The sequence below is a fragment of the Heteronotia binoei genome, chromosome 4 (assembly GCF_032191835.1).
Source record: "Heteronotia binoei isolate CCM8104 ecotype False Entrance Well chromosome 4, APGP_CSIRO_Hbin_v1, whole genome shotgun sequence".
NCBI classification, from domain to species: domain Eukaryota; kingdom Metazoa; phylum Chordata; class Lepidosauria; order Squamata; family Gekkonidae; genus Heteronotia; species Heteronotia binoei.
In genome coordinates, this window is record NC_083226.1 from 133,794,928 (window position 1) to 133,817,083 (window position 22,156).

General features: G+C 42.6%; 1 protein-coding gene across 1 annotated transcript in view; it reads left to right on the top strand.

Annotated features, from left to right (window-relative positions):
- The window catches only part of LOC132569577 (microtubule-associated protein 1B-like), a 110,108-nt gene that overhangs the window by 72,167 nt on the left and 15,785 nt on the right, over positions 1 to 22,156 (top strand). The window contains exons 3-4 of the mRNA XM_060235793.1: positions 11,752 to 11,834; positions 19,312 to 19,452. Of these exons, the coding sequence (XP_060091776.1) occupies positions 11,752 to 11,834; positions 19,312 to 19,452 (224 nt within the window). The remainder of the gene's footprint in view (positions 1 to 11,751; positions 11,835 to 19,311; positions 19,453 to 22,156) is intronic.

The window sequence follows — 22,156 nt, forward strand, 5'->3', positions numbered from 1 at the left end:
AAGCTGCTGGAGCCTGGCCCTAGCAAGGCATCCTCAGAGATCTTGGAGCCTCCTTCCCCTCATCTGTTCCTGGGGCTCTCCACAGAGGCAAAAGAATTGTTAGCACTCCCCAAAGACACCAGCAGTTGCTAACACTCTTTGGAGAGAAGGATTCTGACAGCAGTGCTTCCGTGGGTGGAGTGGAAACATCCTCCCCTTCCATATCCTAATCCTCTGTTGTTGCTGTCCTTCAAGTATGGCCCTCCATGACCCCTCCCAGCCCAGCAAGCAGATGTGCCTCCTTGAACACTTGTCCTCCTCCTTGCCATTGGAGCAAAGAGTGGGTGGCCATCAGGAGGAAGGCCCACTCCCTCTCATTAGGGAGAAGTGGAGGGGGAGCAGGAAGTGCCTCCAAGAAAAGCTTTCCACACCTGGGGTGCCATGAGTGGTACGGTACATCAAGGCTGGTCACCTTCCAAAGGATCAAAAGGGCTACATGGAGAGCACAGGAAGCAGTTACTCATCTCGTCATCAACAAGATGATTGCTGTGGATGGCCAGCCCTTCTTCCTCATGGTCAAAACCTTCTGGCACTTGGCCTCCCATTCTAGTGCAGCATCAAGTCTGCCCATCTGCTGTACAAGAGGCAGAGGGAAGGGGATGAGGAACTCCAGTTATGCCATGATTGTGCATTTGGTGGACCAGAAGACCATGGCACAGGATGTCATTCCCTCCATGACCATCCTGCATGGAGAACAGGAGCTCAGCATCAGTTCCAGTGACTGGCTCAGACACTTCCAGGAGGCATCCCCCCAATTTGAAGGCTGTACTGGGTGCTGACCTCTGAACTGCAAATGGCTAATCTCCCATGGGTCAGGGCCTTGATGGATGTTGCAGGTGGGCATCACCACCAGGTTGCATCCTCTCTATCATAAAGGAGTACAAGTTGGTCTGTATCCGTAACCCCCCGTTAAAAGGCAGCATTGCTTTCCTGAACGCAGAGCTCTTGCAGTGAAAGTGTGAACTCTGCAAAGAAGTGTGGAGACTACAGGCTAGCAGATATGACTATAGGGAACAGCAGGTAGAAAAGGCTGTGGAAGAGGAGGAGGAGACACAGCCCTGCACCTCTGCCTCAGAGAGCCCAACCAGGGAGAAGCCATACTACTGGTTGTCAGTAGTGAATCAGGCAGCAGCAGGAATTCCAGGCATGCAGTGGCAGAGATTCAGCAGAGGTGATGGTGAGGGAGCACCTCATTAAGTCCCCTGTGCCTTCTTCCGCAGATCCCCTGGAGTATTAGTCATGCAAGGCTGTCATCTGGGCTGACCTCTCTTGCATGGCCATGAACTCTCAGTCCATCTAACACCCAAACCCCAGCAGGCAAGAGGTGTTCACAGTCAGGAATGTGCTCTGTTTTTAACAAGTTCCCTACTTCTCTGTCTAACTGCTATGTTTGCTAATCCCCAGTTGGGGGCAGGGGATCCTCCAGTTTGCAGGCCCTCCTCCCACTACAGGGTTATCAGAAAGCAGGGGGTGGGGAGGGAGATGTCTGTTGGGCACTCCATTATTCCCTATGGAGACTGATTCCCATAGAGTATATTGGATAATTGATCTGCAGGTATCTGGGGCTCTTGGGGGGACTGTTGTTTTTAGATAAAGGCATCAGATTTGCAGCATAACATCCAATGCCTCTCCTCAAAGCACCCTGCAAGTTTCAAGAAGATTGGACCAGGGGGTCCAATTCTATGAGCCCCCAAAGAAGGTGCCCCTATCCATTATTTCCAATGGAGAGAAGGCATTTAAAAGCTGTGTGGTCCCTTTAAATGTGATGGCCAGAACTCCCTTTGGAGTTCAATCATGCTTGTCACAACCTTGCTCCTGGCTCCACCCCCAAAGTCCCCAGATATTTCTTTAGTCTGACCTGACAACCCTACTAACTGCCAACAACAGAGAAGCTGAGGAGCTGAACTGATACATAGTATTCTGATCTCATAGAGCAGAAAAAGAACTCTGTTATTGTCAGCCAGCATTGCCTGTTAAGCTTTGGAGGGCTCCTGTTACTGTTTCCAAGGCTGGAGTATCCCCCTCCCCATTGCTTTGAAGTTTCATAGACTGTTTAATTCAACCAGAAACAGTCAGTCTAGAAATGTATCCATTCCTGAACCACGATGAGCAGCATGAAAATTTGTGGAATGTTCGTCCTGGCCACTTTTCCACAAACATCACTTCCCAAACCACTGATCAGCCAAAATTCATGATGAACTTTAGTTTAGGGGAGGGAAGGTGGCTCAGTGGTAGAGCATCTGCTTGGTAAGCAGAAGGTCCCAGGTTCAATTCCTGGCATCTCTAACTAAAAAGGGTCCAGGGAAGTAAGCATGAAAAATCTCAGCTGGATAACTGTGGAGAGCCGTTGCCAGTCTGAGTAGACAGTACTGACTTTGAGGGACTGAGGGTCTGATTCAGTAGAAGGCAGCTTCATATATAAAAACATATGTTTATGAGCCCATTCATGCCCATCCCTATTCCCAGTGGTTGTATTTTCATTTAATTGGTATGTAGGTGAGACCAGGGCCGGATCTAGGGGGGAGCAGAGGGGGCGCTTGCCCTGGGCACTGCCGGAGGGGGGGGCATCAAATTGGATATAGAGTCCGTTCTATTCTATGAGCCCATAAGATAGAATGGGCTCATAAGGGGGCATCATTTTTTAATCCTCGCCTCTCAAAAACATGTAATTCTGGTCCTGAATGAGACTGAAAGTCAATGAAATTTACTCCAGAATTGTGGTCTCTCTCACTCTGCATTTCCTGCTATGCCAATTTGCTTGTTTTAGTCATATGAATACTTCTCCTTTGAACAGCATGGGTATCTGCACTTAACTTTGAACTGCTTTACATAAGTAAGACCGTTTGCATTTCATCATAATCTGAGTTATTCTGTCATGCATACAACTGCTATAGAGACAGACTACTGTGCTGCATGGGTCATTGTTTTGATGTAATATGATAGTTCTTCTGAAGCTAATCAGTGCTTTGCGTTATTTTTCCATTTATGCTCCTTAGAATGTCTTGTTTTGGCATACAGTAAATCTGGCCCGACTGTGAGATTTACGCTTTCTGTTTTCATTCCATGGGGGACTGAAGCACTGGAAAAATTGTGTGTTTGAACCATTGGGATATGAGGGAAAGACTTCCTGTCTTAATGGTTATTTCCCCTGCTAATTCTTTAACTGAAAGCTCTGAAACTACACTGTGGGGACCTATAAGAAAAATGCTGTTGTTCATGGTCTAAAAACAACTGTGCTTGTCTACAGATCAGTCATCTATAACACAGAATTTGAACAACTGATGTATTATACTGTGAACATTCTGATTCCACTGTAATCTGAAATCAGTTTTTTTTTCCTTTTTTCCATTTCCAAGTTGAACTTCCTGTTTCATAAATTAGCTGTGAAACAGTCCAAGCCCCAAAAGTGATGTACTTGGATTAATACAATGAAATTGTTTATTCTTTCTATCAATAACATCCATTCCAAGGCAATGTTACTAGTTTACATAAAAAGTTGAATGAGGAGTTCAGGTAGGCTTGCCAATCCCCAGGTCCCAGTGGGGGTTCTTCCGCTTTCCCAGGCTCCTTCCCGCCCCCAGTCAGCTGGCCGGTGGGGGGAAGCCCCGCCCCCAGAGGACCATATGCCTTTCCCCCTCCGGAGGCTTCAGTCTCCGATTGAAAGGCTTCCTCTTGGGATGGTGTGTCTGTGTTACTTTGAAGAAGTTGGCAGCAACTCGTGAGTAGAGAGGCCAATCCCTCCCTTCAGAGTTGCCAGAAATGGGGAGGGAAATGTCTTCTGAGCACTTCATTATTCCTATGTGGAGATCGATTCTCATAGGGTATAATGGGGAATTGATCTGGAGGTTTCGGGGGCTCTAGGGGAGCTGTTTTTTGAGGTAGAGGCACCACATTTTCAGTATAGTATCTAGTGCCTCTCCCCAAAGTACCCCCCAAGTTTCAAAACGATTGGACCAGGGGGTCCAATTCTATGAGCCCCAAAAGAAGGTGCCCCTATCCTTCATTATTTCCCATGGAAGGAAGACATTTAAAAAGTTGTGCTGTCCCTTTAAATGTTGTGCTGTCCCTTTAAATGTGATGGCCAGAACTCCTTTGGAGTTCTATTATGCTTGTCACACCCTTGTTCCTGGCTCCGCCCCAATGTCTCCTGGTTCTACCCCCAAAGTCTCCTGGCTCTGTCCCCAAAGTCCCCAGATATTTCTTGAATTGGACTTGGCAACCCTAAGTTCAAGCTGCTATTTTCTCGTATAGAGCAATCTTTTCAGAATGTATTCTAGTACCCACTGATCCTGTATTAAGGCCTTTTCCCTTTAAAAGCCAGTTCACAGTACAGTGGAACCTTACTTTCAAAGACTTTCTGCTTTATAGTGGAACATTTTAACAGGGCTTGTATGACTTAAAGCTAAACTGAATACAATCTGTTAAACATTTTATTTTTCTGTTTGAAGTAGAAGTTTCATTATTTATTTACTTACTTTATACCCCACCTTTCTTCCCACTTGGGAATTAAAGTGGCTTATATAATTCTTCCTTTTTCCATTTTATCCACACACAACTCTGTGAAATATGTTAGGTTGAGAGTTTGTGACTGGCCCAAGATTACCCAAACAGGAAATTTGAACCATGGTCTCCCAGATTCTAGTCCAACACTCTTAACTGTTATGCCACACTGATCCAGAGAGCTAGCATGGTGTAGTGATTAAGAGTGTAGAACTCTAATTAAGAGAGCTGGGTTTGATTCCCCACTCTTTCACACAAAGGAGGCCAGTCACAGTCCTCTCAGAACTCTCTCAGCCCTACCTACCTCACAAAGTGCCTGCTGTGGGCAGAGGAAGGGAAGGCGACTTCTTTCTACCCAAAGAAGTCTCAGAGGGGCTTACAATCTCCATTCCCTTCCACTCCCCACAACAAACACTCTGTGAAGTAGGTGAAGCTGAGAGAGCTCTAACAGAAACTGCTCTTGAGAGGAACAGCTCTGTGAGAACTTGTGACTGACTCAAGGTCACATCAGCAGGTGCATGTGGAAAAGTGAGGAATCAAACCTGGTTCTCCCAGACAAGAGTCCACACACTTAACCACTACACCAAACTGGCTAGTAAACACATATATCATCAAAATATATCATATCATCTATACATCTAATAATTATGTGTGGCTCTCATTTGTGGTTATCTAAAAAGATTTTCCAGCAAACTTGGGGAACCCCCCAGGTTTGCAGAAAAATCTAAAATCTCAAAAAACCAAAACCATAGTTGCTTTGATTCTGGAAAACTGGTGGTGGTAGATGCAGGAGCTGCTCTGGGCCTGACTGCAGTGATTGGCGGGTGCCAGGAGCCACAGTGGTGGCAGGTGCAGGGAACTGCTTTGGATCTGGCTATGGTAATGGCAGCTGCTGGGAACTGCTGTGGGCTTGGAGTGGCTTCCAGTGTGTGTGGACTCCAAGGTGAGTGTTGAGCCTGAAGCTCAGCAATGAAGGGAGATATGGGAATTTCCCTCTGCAAGTCTCATGGGTCCCCCACTTGTATATTCTAATAGCAAAATTGGCCAGATCTGAAGATACTTAAATTTGGTGATTGGCGCTCATGAATGGACAAGATGGATCTTTCTAAAACCTGAAACACATCTCAGGTTTGCAGAAAAATATGAAACCTAAACAAAAAAAATACATTGGAGATTTAAACATCCCCAAATGATAAAAAGAACAACTATAGCTTTTAAAAACAGAAGCGCTTAATTGCAGTTGCTAGGCAACCACAACATTCTAGGTTTGATTTATATCAGTAAAAGACAAGTGGGGATGCCAAGGCCCCTTATGGGGCTGTTTTGGCCTTTGAGGGAGGACTTATTTGAGCCCTAGCATCAATTTCCACAGCAACTGCTGGGTGACTTAATGCCACCTGCATGACTCACCTATAGTTGGCTGCTTGCTACTGTTGAACAGCAGCCACCTTATTAAAGCCATTGTGGTGTAGAGGTTAGAGCAGGGGTGTCAAACATGCATTCTGGGGGCCAAATCAGGCCCACGGAGGGCTCCAATCAGGCCCCCGAGCAACTGGCTGTCATCTGCTTCCTTCTCCCTATATCTCGCTTCCTTCTGGATAACTGCTTGCTTTGCAAGGCTTGCTCAATTGCACAGGAGCTACAGAGCAAAACTTCTGTTTTCTCCATTGGCTGAGCAACCTCTCTTGGGGAGGAATAGCTTGCTTTGCTTGTCATGGAAGCTCATTAGATGATGTTGAGCCAGTCATATGCTTTCAGCCTAACCTACTTCACAGGATTGTCATGAGGATAAAAAGTAAGATAGGAAAATGATATAAGCTGCTTTAATCTCTAATGTGGAGAAAGGCAGGGTATAAGCGAAGTAAATAAATTTAAAAATATAGTTTTAAGTTAGGAGGCAGAAAAAAGACAGATTGGTGAATGGCAGGGGAAGATGAGAATATGAGGGTTGCCAAGAGAAGGGATGGGGGAAATAATGTAGGGATACAGGGGGAAAGAATGTGCTCTCCCCACAAGTCCTTGGGGGTTCCTTATCATGCAAGTGGGCCTAGCCCAGTGGCTGGCATCACACAATTGTGCCATATCTTTCCTAAGCAGAGGCTGCTGCAGGGGGAGGGGGGAGGGAAAACTGAAGACAAAGAGACAGATAAAGTCGATAGGTGGGAAGGAGACAAGGAAGCAGAAAAAAAGGAGAGGCTATGGGGGCTTGGGGGGATGAGATCCCCCCCCCGCTAGTCTTTGTGGGTTCCCGCTTCTATAATAGGTAAATATATGATAGAAATAACCTAGCAAATACATGTTATAAAAATTACTCATAATGGAATGATGTTTTCGTTACTGTTCTTTTTAACAAGGAAAATCTTTCAAAGATTTTTTTTCTCAAAAATTTCTATCAAAAATTTCTATGGATGTTTCATTAAGATTTTAATTAGTATTCAGTGCCATTGTAAGCTTATGCTGTCATCAAAGTTGACTGATCAGAGGAAGTTAACAATGATCTATGAATTGATGTACACAAAGATACATAAACGACTGCTGTTGTGGAAATAGTAGTCTGAGGCACTCATGCTTATTTGCCACGGCCTTTATTTATGATGCCCGTATGTAAACTTTATACAAAATGAATGACCTTGTCTATACAGTGAATGATCAGTAGAGAAAGGACAACATAAAATCGATAGCATTGAAAAGGGTCACTAGACATCCTGCTAAAGTGTCAAAACCTGACCTGCAGAAATTAACTCCCTGAGTTAAAAGGGCATTTGATCATTGGCATCTTTAGCAGGGAGTAACAAGTACTGCATAATAAGGTGTCTATAGGGATAACTGGCTACATTCCACATTTTAACATTATTCTAAAATTGATGTAGGCGGGCATAGCATATTATTCCAGTTTCTAAAATGAGACCATAACCCTTGTATATCCAAGAAACGATGCCAGAAATGTAGGATATAGTTCACAGTAAATTACTCTGTGTAGGTTTTTTTAACATTGTGAATAGACCTTTTGTCTCTAGCAGGTGAATATGACATGTAAGTTGAATTTATTTTCATTGAAAATATCCAGCTCCTTTGTGAAATGGCTTTCTGATGGCTCTAGGGGATTTTCCTGCTGATATGGTTGGTGCTTTGTTGATGGCCTGGCTGACCTCTGGAATAAGGAAATGTCACCAATGGTTGATGTGATCTCTCCTAGGTGCCCCCTCTCAGGAGTTAGAGTGCAGAAGCCTCTTGATAAAAAACAAAACAAGAGAGGTAGCTGGAGCAACGGTAGAGGAAGATTTGGGACAAATCCAACAAGACAAAGGCTAAGCTCATTTCAAACCCTACTCCATGGCAGTGATGATAGCAAAGAAACAATAGCTTTCCTCCACTATTGTGTCTGCACAGTGTAGGCCAGTGGAGCTGTTTCAGGTACTCAGAGGTCTGCTGAGATTCAGCCTGCAGGAGAAGGAGGAGAACTGCTCAGTGCCCTGCTGGGACAGTTTGCAGATAAAGTCTCTCATAATCATAACAGCTTGAACTTTACATTAGCAGTAACAGAGACAAATGTCGCCCATGCATGATTTATCTAGTTGTTTTGGGATAATTTCCCATTTATTTAGTCTGAGAATGTGGACAGGATTGTTAAATGTTTGAAGCCTACCAACCATTTGTATGACCTTTGCCTTTCCAGACTGCTTAATACTGCCTAGGGGAGCTCTCAAACTGAGTCTGAGAGACAGTTTCCACTTTTAGAAAGGGAGTGGTCACCAGAGCCTTGAAAGAAGCTATGGTGTGTCCACTACTATTTAAAAAAATCTACCCTGGACCAAGGAAATATGAATATTTTTCAGCCAGGTTTGAATGTAATATTATTGAACAATGTGACTGAATGAGTGGCAGTTGAGCAACTTCAGGGTTTCTTGGATGAAGAGAACTATCTGGATCCTTCCCTTTCTAATCTGGATTCAGGCTTGGTTGTGGGACCAAAATAGCTTGGTTGCTGAAGTAGCTTGGATAACATCAGGAAATGGCTAAGGGAAGTGTGATCCTGTTGATTCTCCTGACTCTCTCAGCGGCTTTCAGTACTATGGATAATGGTATTCTTTTGGATTGCCTTTCAGAGTTGATACTGGGAGGCACTATTTTTGGTGGTTTTTGGCCCTGCCTGGAGGATAGATTTCAGAAGGTGATGCTGAGCGAATGCTACTTTGCTCCTTGGCCTATGGAGTCACACATGATTCGATCTTATTTTCCATGCTTTTTAACATTTACATAAGCTGATTCCATGAAGCTACTGAAGGACTATATCTGCCCATCGCCATCTTACACATGAAACTATTAGGTGAAGTCATCCAAAGATCTGGGCTGGGTTGTCACCAGTGTCTAACACAGGTGGGGCCAGGAAAACCAGTTAGCCTGGGCCTCACATTCATAGAGGGCCTCAAATTTAGACTTTTGATATTATCTCCAAATGAGGCTATACATACAGTTGCAGAGAAACACTAACAGAATTCAAGGAACCTCAAAAATGAAAGTGGCTCTCTCTTTACCTCTGAGAGGCCCTGATCATCACAAATGTGTGAATGAACTCAGCTCTGTCACTTTTTCCCAGTGGATCCCAAGGAGGCTGTAGAAACTCTGAACCAGTCCTTAGAAGTAGTTCTGGGGTGAATGTGAGCTAACGAACTGCAGCTTAATCCAGACAAGATGGAATTGCTAAGGGTGAATGTTAGGTAGGGGTGTACAAAAAATCAGTATTTTTCAGGTTCAGGTGTATTGAACCCCCCCTAATATTGCTATGCCCCATCATTCTCAAATTCCAATATCAATAATATTCAGGATTGCTGAATTTCAGCTCCATTATACCTAAGGGTACCATTATACTCAATCTGGGGGTATCTGGGACTCTAGGGGGGGGGTCTTTTTTGAGCTAGAGGCACCAAATTTGCAGCATAGCTGCTGGTGCCTCTCCTAAAACCCCCCAAGTTTTAAAAAAGATTGGTGCCTCCATGACTTGCAAAAGTCAGATCCTGGACTGGCTCCTCTTGGCTGCTTGGTTGAAATTGAGATGCAAAAGGAGCCAGCCAGCCCCAGCTAAGGTGGTGCAGAGCTCTCAGCTCCATGTCACCTTTGCTGGGCTGGCTCACAGTATAGCTGTCTCGAATAATAGCAAAAAAAAAAAAAAAAAGCCCCCCCCCCCCCCCCCCCCCCCCGGCTCAGCTGTATCAGTAGCTGAATACAGATCTCTGATACCGCTGATCTGTATTTGGCTGAAGTAATACCCAAAAAATAATGATTAAGGTTTTTGGAGATATTTTTGTAGTGTGTGTGTGTTTCTGCACCTGGAAGCCATTGTGACTTTTGGTGACTGACCCATACTGGGGACCTGGAGGGTATTCAGAGAGGTGGCTGAATAAAGCCTGCCCCTGTCCTCCCAACTACTGGTATTTCAAGGAGGTGTCCCATCCATGTACTTCTAGAGTTGACCTTGCTTAGCTTCTTAGATCAGGGCTGGTATTTCTGGGGTATTTTGGGGTAGTGTTAGAACTGACTCAGGATTCAAGTTGCTCTCTGCTCTGGGTGGGGTTGAACTCCTCCAGAAAGAACAGCTCCATAGCTTACTGCTGGACCCAGGATTACTGCTGGGGAAGAAGGGAGTGGCCATGGCTAGGAGTGCCTTTTCCAGCTTCATCTGGTTTTCTATCTGCAGTCTTTCCTGGGCAGAAGAGATATGGCCACTGTAGTCCAGTAACATCTAGATTAGATTATTGCAGTCATCTCAATGTGGCTGCCCCTGAAAGGTGTTCAGGAACTCCAGTTGGGATAGAATGCTGATGCCAGGTTGCTGACTGGAATGAGTCACAGGGACCATATGCTTCCATTGGTCCATTTCCACTGGCTCCCAGTTTGTTTCTGAACCCAATTCAAGGTGCCCTGTTGTATATTAGGATAAGCATACTCCCATATGAACCTCTATGACCACTATGATCACCTTCTGAGGCACTGCTTTGGGTTTCATCTTCTGAGGTTAGACAGTTTATCTTGATGTCTGAATACAGTCCTCCATGAATCGATCCAGGGCTTCTTTTTTTTTTAGCAGGAACTTCTTTGCATATTAGACCACACACCCCTGATGTAGCCAATCCTACAAGAGCTTACAGTAGGCCCTGTAATAAGAGCCCTGTAAATTCTTGGAGAACTGGCTACATAAGAGGGGGATGACCTAATGTGGAAAGGAGTTCAAACCCTATTAGCCTATATTTGAAGTTGGGTTTTTTGCCCCCATGTGCATCACTTTACCCTCAGCACAGAAATTTGTTTACATTGAAAAATGGTTTTGCTGCATTTTTAAGATTTTAAGGGGGAGGAATTCCTGAATCAGCATTTCTTTATATAGATGTTTTTAAGTGTGTATATATAAACTAGTATATCACAGCCAATGGAATTCTTTTTCTCGGTATTTGTATATATAATTAATTTTTGCCAAGTTTGTTTTCTGGGTGTTGGTCTAATTGTTAGCCAAAGTGCCTGGATGACATTTCTTCAGAATCACAGTGCTAGTGCTTATTAGTCTCTCTGCTGTTTTCTGAGGAGCAGGAGCAGTTATAATGCCTCCAGATACCATTTAAAATGTCAACAACTTTTTTTTTTGTGGGGAAGGATGTTATTTGTGCTCACGAATATTACTTTTAAAAAAGAAGAAATACTAAATTTTGAGCAAATTACCTGTAATGTGGCCTAAAGCCATAATCTTTAATTTTCAGACCCAAACTTTAATATTCACTCTTTTAATATTCACTCCCGCCCCTGAAGAACCCCATTGGTGCACACTGGGGACGTCATGCTGGGGACGCTCTAGGACTCACTAAAAACTCTATGGTACCATAAAGTTTTACCACAAATCCTAGAGCGTTTCTGGTGTGACACTCTAGAAATCACAGTAAAACTCTATGGTACCATAGAGTTTAATTGCAAGTCCTAGAGTGTCCCTAGCGTGACATCCCCTGGTGCAATGATGTCACTTCCAGGTGTTATCACCATGCTACGTGCGTGAAAGTCCATCATCGCAGCAGCGGGGGCACTTGGCAACCTTAATATAACAACACTGAAATATGAAGAAATCAAAACGAGAGGGGTCTGAGCCTCTTGAAGAAATAGCCATCAGAAGAGCTTGTCTAATTGTAAGAAGTAAATTGCAAGTTTATTTTCTTCCTTTTATATTTGCAGGTCAGAAAATCCTTCACCACCGAAGTGATGTCTTAGAAACTGTAGTTCTGATCAACCCTTCAGATGAAGCTGTCAGCACTGAGGTAAAATCATCTAGAAATGTGTCACTGAATATATAATATAAGGGAATATAAAAATGTGGCAAAACTGCAGTTCAACTGAGCTATGACAGAAATACTCATATTTACTTACTATTCTAAATTTTCAGTAGTCCACTACTGTGTCCTTTAAATCTTGATCTGAAACATGAAAGAAGCAATAGCTCAATATTTATTTTTACTCTTTTTTGGAGGGGGGCTTGATTTGTTGTCAGTTTTAAATATCAGGAGAAACCAGATGTGGGAACCCAGCTTTAAATGTCTGTCAATCTGCTAATGGTCCCTGGCCCTAAAGATATTTTGCTGTCTTTAAATAGAGCCAGGGCTCTTTTGGCCCTGGCTCTGACCCAGTGGAATTGTCTGCCAGACACCACCAGAGCCCTGAAGGACTTAATGCAATTCTTCAGGGCCTGTAAGGCAGAGATGTTGAGGATAGTGGTTGAGGATAGTGGCAGTTGCATCGTAGCCTGCACCCTCCTCTTTTCTTCTTTCCTCCATCTCTGCTTCAGCCCACTTCTCACCTGCCTATGAGTTTGCACTGCACTCTGGAATGGGGTAACAAAGAAATATTAGATGCCATCTGAAGTAATGTTATTTTTGGTTGTTTTTGACTTGTTTTTATTGGCTGTAAATTGCCTAGAGCAGGAGTGGCCAAACTTGCTTAACATAAGAGCCACATAGAATAAATGTCAGATGTATGAGAGCCACAAGACATGAACATCAGATGTTTGAGGGAGGGGGAGGAAAGGAAGGAAGGAAGGAAGGAAGGAAGGAAGGAAGGAAGGAAGGAAGGAAGGAAGGAAGGAAGGAAGGAAGGAAGGAAGGAAGGAAGGAAGGAAGGAAGGAAAGAAGGAAAGAAGGAAAGAAAGAAAGAGAAGGGAAAAGAAAGCAACTTTAATTTTAAATGCATTTTCCAAACCACCAGCTGCCTTGGCTTGGGAGAAGTGATTTAAAAGGATAAATGTTTTATCCAGCGGTGGGGACCTTGAGAGCCTCACAATATGTGTGAAAGAGCCACATATGGCTCCTGAGCCACAGTTTGACCACCCCTGTCCTAGAACCTTATGTCATGGGGAATAAGCAATTCTAGGGTTGCCAAGTCCAATTCAAGAAATATCTGGGGACTTTGGGGCTGGAGCCAGGAGACTTTGGGGGTGGGGCCAGGAGACATGGGGGCAGAGCCAGGAGCAAGGGTGTGACAAGCATAATTGAACTCCAAGGGAGTTCTGGCCATCATATTTAAAGGGACAGCACACCTTTTAAAATGCCTTCCTTCCATAGAAAATAATGAAGGATAGGGGCACCCTCTTTTGGGGCTCATAGTATTGGACCCCCTGGTCCAATCCTTTTGAAACTTGGGAGGTATTTTGGGGAGAGGCACTAGATGCTATACTGAAAATTTGGCACCTCTACCTCAAAAAACAGCCCCTCCAGAGCCCCCAATACCCGCAGATCAATTCCCCATCATTCCCTATGGGAATCGTTCATGGAGGTGCATAATGGCTGTGGGGGCGGGGCTTCCCCCGCCGGCCAGCTGGCTGGGGGAGGGGGGAAGCCTGTAAAACCGGGGGATCCCCCGCTGGGACCTGGGGATTGGGAAGCCTAAGCAATTCAGAGACTGAATATATAAATAAATAAAATAAAATATATGCATAAACAAAGAGAAGTTAGAGAAATAGCTAGAGAAGAGTTGGAGAAGAGAAAAAGTTAGAGAAGAGTTAGAGAAATAAAACTTTCATTTCCACAAGTATAACTCATGCATATGTATTTAAAGTATATCAAACATGCCCATGCTTACGTGTATCATTTCCCAATTATCTAGTGTGTATTAAGAACTCTCATATTAACCTATCCTATCAATATGATCATTTTCAGATGTTCTGTTTTGGGTGCCTCTGCCATCTGGGCTAGATGAGTACTAGCAGCCTAAGAAAGGACCTTCTTGGTTATGGCACCAAGTTTGTGGAATTCCCTCCCCGGGAGATTCATCTGTCCCCTTTTGTCATTATCTTCCACCAGCAGAGGAAGATTTTTCTCTTTTGTCTGGCATTCCCTAACTGATTCTCATTGATGCTTCCTCTCATTTATGTGTTTTAATGGTTTTATATATATTTATTTGTGTTTTTAATCTTGCTTAATGTTTGGTGGTTCTGAGCCTTGGTGACTCTAAGGTGAATGGAGAAGCATCTTAGAAAAGGTTTAAATAAATAAATATGGGTATAACAGAGAACAAAAACAGAAACATTAAATGATAGTATATTTGAGTTTTGCAAAACTTCATGGTGAGCCAAGTTCTCTCTTGTTTAGTTCAACATGATGGTTATAATTCACTCCGCTTGCAAAAGGGGATTCAGTTCTTACAGACTGAACAGCACAGTAGCAAGATTATAATCTGTAGTTTGAAATATATTGCCATAAACCAACCATATAATTACATAATGACACCAGGTATACTAAATTGAATCCCTTCTATTCTAATTAGCTGTTATATATAGATATAATTTCTAATTCCATTTTATTAGGTGATAACAGTGTAGAAAATCTTATCAAGGCTGGAACAAAGGAAGCTGACTCTCCCTTTCCCACTAACTTCCAGTCAATGACTTTACTTTGACTTGTTGAAACCAACCAGTTCCTGGGGGTTACACACACACAATCCTTACATGGAACTATTGTGGAAGGAACACTGTCAAAATGCACTCGCGGAGCAACTGGTGGAAATCAATCGCTTGCACTGGGGAAAAACAGAAGCCTGTGGGTGGACCAGTGCTAGTGAGAAATCAGCATGTTATTTCAACTACCTCTATTTTTGTAAAAAAGCAGATTGTCTCATAAAGAACTCCTACCCTGGCCTTCACCACTTAAACACACAGGGAATATCCCACATTATATCCCACATCCCTATGACAAAAAAAAAAAATTAGAAGCACAACCAGATCATGCCAAGCCTCTCATCTGACTGCAGCCAATGCTTACTTTCAGAACTTCTATTTGTAATGTGGGATATTTTTATTTGTAGTCATGGAGAGTTTTGATCAGACATGTTACCCTTCACCCGCCCCACTACTTGCTCACCCTGTAGCTGACAATTCAGATTATTGCTGTGCAATAATCACAGAGTGAGTGGGTGAACATATGAACATATGAAGTGAACATATGAAGTTGCCTTATACTGAATCAGACCCTTGGTCCATCAAAGTCAGTATTGTCTTCTCAGACTGGCAGCGGCTCTCCAGGGTCTCAAGCTGAGGTTTTTCACACCTATTTGCCTGGACCCTTTTTTGGAGATGCCAGGGATTGAACCTGGGACCTTCTGCTTCCCAAGCAGATGCTCTACCACTGAGCCACCGTCCCTCCCCAGGCAGCAAGCTTTTTTAAAAATTGGGCAGGCAGCAAGCTTTTTTAAAAATTGTTTTTCACACATAAGTGCATATTTGAAGCACCACTCTGTTTTGACAGCTCAGCAATGCCAGAAATCAAACAAGGATTCCAAAGTGACACCTGTGACCCTGCCCCCTTAAAAGGCATGCCTTCAAACTCCTGGCAAGATGGCAGCCAGTTTTCTAGTGAGATTGCTGGAGGAGGCTGCTGGGATATGTAATGCATTATGCATGAGGGAAGTGGCCACTGTTCTACAAGGAATGTTTTGAAATTGTGCTTTCAAATAGCTCAACATTTCAAAGTCAGAGGGAGAGAATAAAAGAGAGAAGATTCATCCTGTGTCCTGTGTGCTGGCATTTTTGTTTAAAAGCTTGTTGCAAAGCTGGAGTTACAGGCATGAAGAAGATCATTCTCAGACTGCCTCCCTTCTCCTCTCTGAAAAACACTCATATTTTCAACTAACCCCTTTCCCACCCCACCCCACCTGGTGTGCTGCAAAGCTGTAGGCAGATAAATTGGCATGAAAAAAGACAGAGGAACCTGCCATCCCCCCCTCCCTCCAGCTTCGGGGGGGGCAGGGGGGAACTGAAACACACAGGTATCTTTCTTTGGAAGTGTTTTTTAAAAAGAAAAACAGAGTTTTGAGAAGACCCAGAGAGAGATATGTCTGTAAAAAAATAAATACACAAGCATTGATTCACAACCCTTGTGTGAAGATCCATTTATGTGCATATAGCTAACTGATTTTTTAAAAAGTGTGTGAAACTGGAAAGGAAAGATCAGACTCCCCAGACAATATGAGATCACGATGGATTGATCAGACTTCCAGAAATGCAGGGTGAAACTGCTGACGTGAAACTGAAAGACCAGAGTTTCCCCTGTGTTGGAAAACATGCAATTGAGGAGTGAAAATGGGAGGCTGATGACTTTGGGATGGGATAGGGACAATGCTTTCTGATCATACATTTTAAATCCAGAGGGGAACAATGACAACATCAGATCAAATAGCTCGTCTGATCACAGCCATTTCATCTTTATTTACTTTTGTATTTGCCTCTAGTGTCTGTCACTAAGTTTATATAACATCTATAGATATCAATAACATTTGAAGTAATATAATCATTTAGCAATGTTCATAAATCAGCAATTCTTGTTTTGAAAAATTTAAAGACTTTGTCCCAGAATCTGGCAGATTTTTCAGACCTAGGCCACCAAACACAGGAAACAATAAACATAAGAATTCAATTCTTTAATGGATTTAATGCAATTAAAACAATGAAATTTAATTGACATTGATCAGACTGCTAAGTGCTCTTTTCAGTGTTGTCTTCTGAAACAGACCCACAGTAAATGTACTTGACTCACCAAGTATAGTGGTTCAGTTCTACCTCCCAATACAATTAGTGGCAAAGCAACATGGGATTTACTTCTGATTATGAGATGTTCTGCTGTGCCATGCTTTTTAATGATACCCTTGAACCTGCTATGAACAGTGAGTCTTGAAGCAGAAATTCAGGTCGATGCTGCTTTTTTCATGGCATGAGATGGAATTATTTAGAGCAACTGATCATTTGACTGTCAGCATACAGAATAAAGAAATAACTAGAAAGAGTCTTGGCAATAGGGAAATATTTCAAGAGGATTCAGTGAAGCTCATGTCAGATTCAACCTAGGGGTGTGCATTCGGTTCGGCCAAACCAAATCAACTGCCGAATCACCCCTGATTTGGCTGTATACGGAATCGCATACAGCCGAATCCAATTGGGGCCCATTATGCGGGAGCCGAGTATGGCTCCCCGTATACTTCCGTATAGATATTCGGAAGTATATGGAAATCCATGGAAAAGGTGGGAAAGGAGCTTCTGCAGCCTCAGGGGAGCTGCTTGCCTCCTTTCCCGCCTTTGGTGGCCTTTTCCCGCCTCTCCCATAGCCTCCCTGGGATCAGGGAGGGGGGGAGGGGGAAGAGGAGCCCCAGCAGCCAATCCAAAGCATGCATTTGCAAAATGCATTGCAAATGCATGCTTTGCAGAGCTGTTGTGTAGCTGATCCCCCAGCCATCAGCAACATTGTTATTCTTTTGATCTTTTGCTTACTTGGGTATCCAAGTAAGCACTGTTGTCCGGCCAATCATAGAGCAGTGCTATTTTTTGAAACTGCTCTCTGTAGGGCCAGAGAACCTTTTTAAGGAGTCTGCCTGGCTGGACTCCTCCATTGCTGCTGTGTTGGTGTGTGTTGGTGTGAGAGAGAGATTGTGCTGTGCTGGCCCTTGGCCTCAGCTGCTGCTGCTCTCTCTCAGCCTTACCAGATTTGCCTGGAGTAGAGAAGACTTCTAAGGTAAGACAGTCTTGGGGTTCTTGTTTTTATTTTAGTTGGTAAAAGGACTTTTTAAGACTCAGAGTTCCTTTACTTATCCAGATTTGGGTGGTGAGTAGCTTATTTGGGATTAGGGTTAGGGGGTTCTTCTGGGGGAGGGGGCCTGGGGTGGGTTTTTTTTTTTTGCCAATTTGCCCATATCTTACTTTAGTGAGAGGACTTTTAAAAGTGCAGTGTCCTTTTACTTTTCCTGATTTGGGTGGCTTGGATTTCTTGGGGTTAGGGTGAAGGGTTTTTTTTTGGGGGGAGGGGTTGGTAAAGTTTCTGTATTGTTAAAGGTTAAGTTTTTTACTGTTTTAAAAGGATTCTGTGTTTGATTTGTTGCTGCTGTGTTGTGCTGCTGTTGTTCCTTTTCTCTTCTGGTTCTGGTTCTTGGGGGGGTGCTGTTTTGCCTAATTTTCATTGTTTAAAAGGCCACTTTTTTAACAGTTGAGTTTGTGTTGGCCTTCTGTTTGGATCTATTCTCTATTGCTGCAGGTTTTGCATCCTCCTGTCCTGTTGTCCCCCTTTTCCTCGTTCTGGTTTTAGGGGGGGGGGTGTTATTGACTGATTTGGCCTGAGGTTTCTTATTGGTAAAAAGGCCACTTTTTTAACAGTTGAGTTTCTTGGCCTTCTCCTGTTGTCCCTTTTCCTGGTTCTGGTTTTTTTTGGGGGGGGGGGAAGCTGGCACCTGGGTGAGAGACCCAGAACCAGGAGGCTTGTTGTGCTTGGCCAGCGCTCCCCATGTTGTTTGGGGGCAGGGCTGGAGAGCTGGCATCTGTAGATTGTGTGTTCTGTGGCAGGGAAGCTGGCACCTGGGTGAGAGACCCAGAACCAGCAGGCTTGTTGTGCTTGGCCAGCTATCCCCGTGTTGTTTGGGGCAGGGGTAGAGAGCTGGCATCTGTAGATTATGTGTTCTTTGGCAGGGAAGCTGGCACCTGGGTGAGAGACCCAGAACCAGCAGGCTTGTTGTGCTTGGCCAGCTCTCCCCGTGTTCTTTGGGGCAGGGCTGGAGAGCTGGCATCTGGATTTGCTGCGTTCAGGTCTGCAGAGCAGACCTTGAACAGATTGTGTTTTGTGTGTCAGGGTTCATAGAGTAGATAGATGTATATAGTGCATTTGGGTCCTATAGAGATTCTCTGGTGTGAAGTTAGGTTTGGCTTTGGGTGCCCCAGGAATTGGACCCCCGGGCCCAATCTTTTGGGGACTTGGGGGGTTTGTAGGGGAGAGTCCCCTGCAAATTTGGGGGCTATCCCTCAAACCCCCTCCCCTCCAGGCGGCTTCAAATATACCCTATTTGCCATTGATTTCAATGGCCCATAGGGTATAATGGGGCCGTATATTCGGAAATAGCTGCGCATCTACCGTATATGCGGCTATTCCAACTACGGAATTCAGAAATATATGGGATTCTGTATTCCCCCCCCCCCCCCGTATATTTCCGAATCCGTGTAATACAGATTATTATTTTTTTGCACATCCCTAATTCAACACTGAAAAAGGAAGTACTGCTTCTCAATTGCATCTCTTGAGAAAAAAACAGGAGAACAAGGGTGACTGCACTAGCTATGAAAGCTGTTTCAAAGTCCTTCTTGAAATCTCTCAGACTCCATTAGGACTAAAGTCTAATACTAATGGTCTTAGATTGGGGTCACTTTTATATTTAAATCTAAAGAGAAGCGAGGAAGTATTGGACATGCGTTAAATGGATTGTTTGTCTTTTATACAGGTGCGTTTAATGATCACAGATGCTGCAAGGCACAAGCTCCTGGTACTAACTGGGCAGAGTTTTGAAAATACAGGCGAACTTATTCTTCAGTCAGGATCATTCTCATTTCAGAACTTTATTGAGATCTTCACTGACCAAGAGGTTTGTTTTTAAATATTCCTTGCATATGAAGCTAATGTGACATTTATCAAGAGGCTTGTCATCAGCAATGTGATTTATGTGGTAGATCTATATAACACTGCTTAACAACATTCTTAAAACAATTAACAGTAAAAGAAACATAATAAAGACTCCAAAGTCACAATGGCATCTTAAAGCCTAATGAGTTTTTATTCTAGCATATTGACAGGCAACTGCCAATATATTTGTGTGCGTGAGTATGTGTGTAGACTTTAGTCCATAAAATTTTGTTAGAATTTAAAAAAAAACCCTGTTAATCTTTAAGTGCACAAGAATCCTGATAACTTTTCATGCAAGACTTACAGGGCTACTCCTTTGGAATTAATATCACAGAATAGTATGCACAATATTCTAATTTGCATTTAATTTGCATTAAATACAATGTTGAATCCAGGGCAACAATAAAATCAACATTTCTTCTTTTCAAAGCACATCAGAAACGAATTCAGTTTTGACAGAAATCAAATGCCACTAGAACAAAACTAGAAACCTCTGTCTGGTCAGCATATTTCCCTAACTGGACACCACTATCAAGAAGACTGTAGATTATGTCGACATCCACCATGCTTTAGAGAGCAGGGGATTAATACTTGAATGTTCTGGGAAGATCTTTCCACACAGAAAAGACACATGAGAGAAAATAGCCCTTTGAAGTAAGCAAGACTCAGATCACATAGGACTTTAGTGTCAGTACTAGCACCTTGAATTGGGGCTGGATATTAACCAGTACAGATTTTAAAAACAATTTAGTTGGATGAGTCCAATTACAAATTTAAAGACTACACTAGAGGTTCATATTAACTATATTCAGTACTTTTGTTAATCCAAATTGTTCCTGATGCTCTTCCTGACAGAGCATCAAACTTTAAGATGCCACAAGACTCCTGTTTATTTGGACCTATATTGGAGAGACAGAATAATTGCATCAATGGGATTTCAAAACATTAATATACCATAGTCTTTCATATGACAAGAATACAGTCAACCAATATTCATCAAGATTGTGCATATTCTTCAAGCGTCTTCTTTTTAGCATTAAAACATTACACATTTTGTCTTCCAGTTCAAAAAAGGAAGTGTGAATCATCCCAAAGTTTCTGGAATTTTAGCAAGCACAGCCCCCACATTCCAAGACTTTTAAAAAAAATGCAAACTGCTTCCTATGGTCATAGCCCATAATTTTGGCCTATTGTACTCCACTATTGTTTGGACAGTAGTTATTAAAATAACTTGAATGTCAGCACATATTCTAAATTTGTTTTGCTGCATAACATTTCAAAGCTGGCAAAATACATATTGTTTATCTATAATGAGTGAATGTAGTTAAGCAGTAGGAAAGTCTATATTTAATTTGTTTCTGTGCTCATACACTTTTAGCTAAATTGTAAGGGTCCATCCAAACTAACTGTTTTGGACACTTTACAGAATATTTACCAGGAGTTTGCACACACCCAACTTGACCTTATTAAGGAGTAAGATTTGTGTTGATTAGTGTGAACAGAAGTATGACATTATTCCTTTTCTTGACCACTGTTCCTATTTTTCTTCTCCGTTTCCCTGAGTCCTTTTTCTGGATACATTCATGTTTGTATCCATGAACATAAATCATTGTTGATTTCACATTCAGTGTTCAAAAGACATTAAACTTGGCTACTTCACAATTCCAGAGCCAGGTTACTTCATGATTGTGTCTCAAAGTGTGTATCCTATATTCTCTTCCCCCAGGTTGTTTGGGTCTGTATGCCAGAGGGTGGTTAGCTATGTTAGTTTGCTGCAGTAAAAATAAACAGGAGTCTTTTGGCACCTTAAAATCTAACAAGTTTTTGTTCTAGCAAAAATGAGCTGTAGTCACTAAAAACTGATGTTAGAAGAAACTTTAAGGTGCTGCAAGACTGTTTATTTGCAAGCAAGAATGTTATTTAGTTTATTTGCAAGAAGAATGTTAAGCATTTATTAAAGGGAAAAAAGCCCTTGCTCCATATGTGTGGGAGGTATGCACAGATTTATTCCAGGAGAGAGAGGGCAAAACAAGTAAAATAAAATGCCACATGAGTACAGGTCTAGAGATGGATGGCTTTTGGTCATTGTCATTCAGATGACTCAAGAGATGAGCAACCATATCAATGAGGTAATTTGATAGCTTAAAACCAGTTATTGAATTCAGGAAACCCTTTAAAATGTAGATAGCCTCAAATAAATGTATCTTTTCAACAATCTTTTGAAGGTCAGACACCTTTCTTGGCATTTTTCTTTTATCTTGGATTGTTTATTCTCCTGTTCTTTGGCCTTTTTTATAACAGCGCTTTGGATTATCAGGCAAAACAATCTTTGCCTTTAGGATAAAATCTATTTATATTCCTGTAAAATGGGCTATGTTCCCACCTTTAGTGACATTAGAAAGAACATAATACAGCTGTTCAATTGACTTTGCTATCCTATATTTATATACACAGTGAGGGTACAATAAATCTCCAGTTGTATTGTGTGACATTAGTTATAACTTTCAAAATCATTAACTAGAATATGTAACATGCTAAAATAAATCAGAAAGCAAACTAAGAAATGACAAGGGCTTAAATCTGCAAACCAAATAAATTGAATTAATGTGTTCAATATTATTTTTTAATTTATAATTAAGTTTTGTGATCCAAGGTTTTCAGCATAT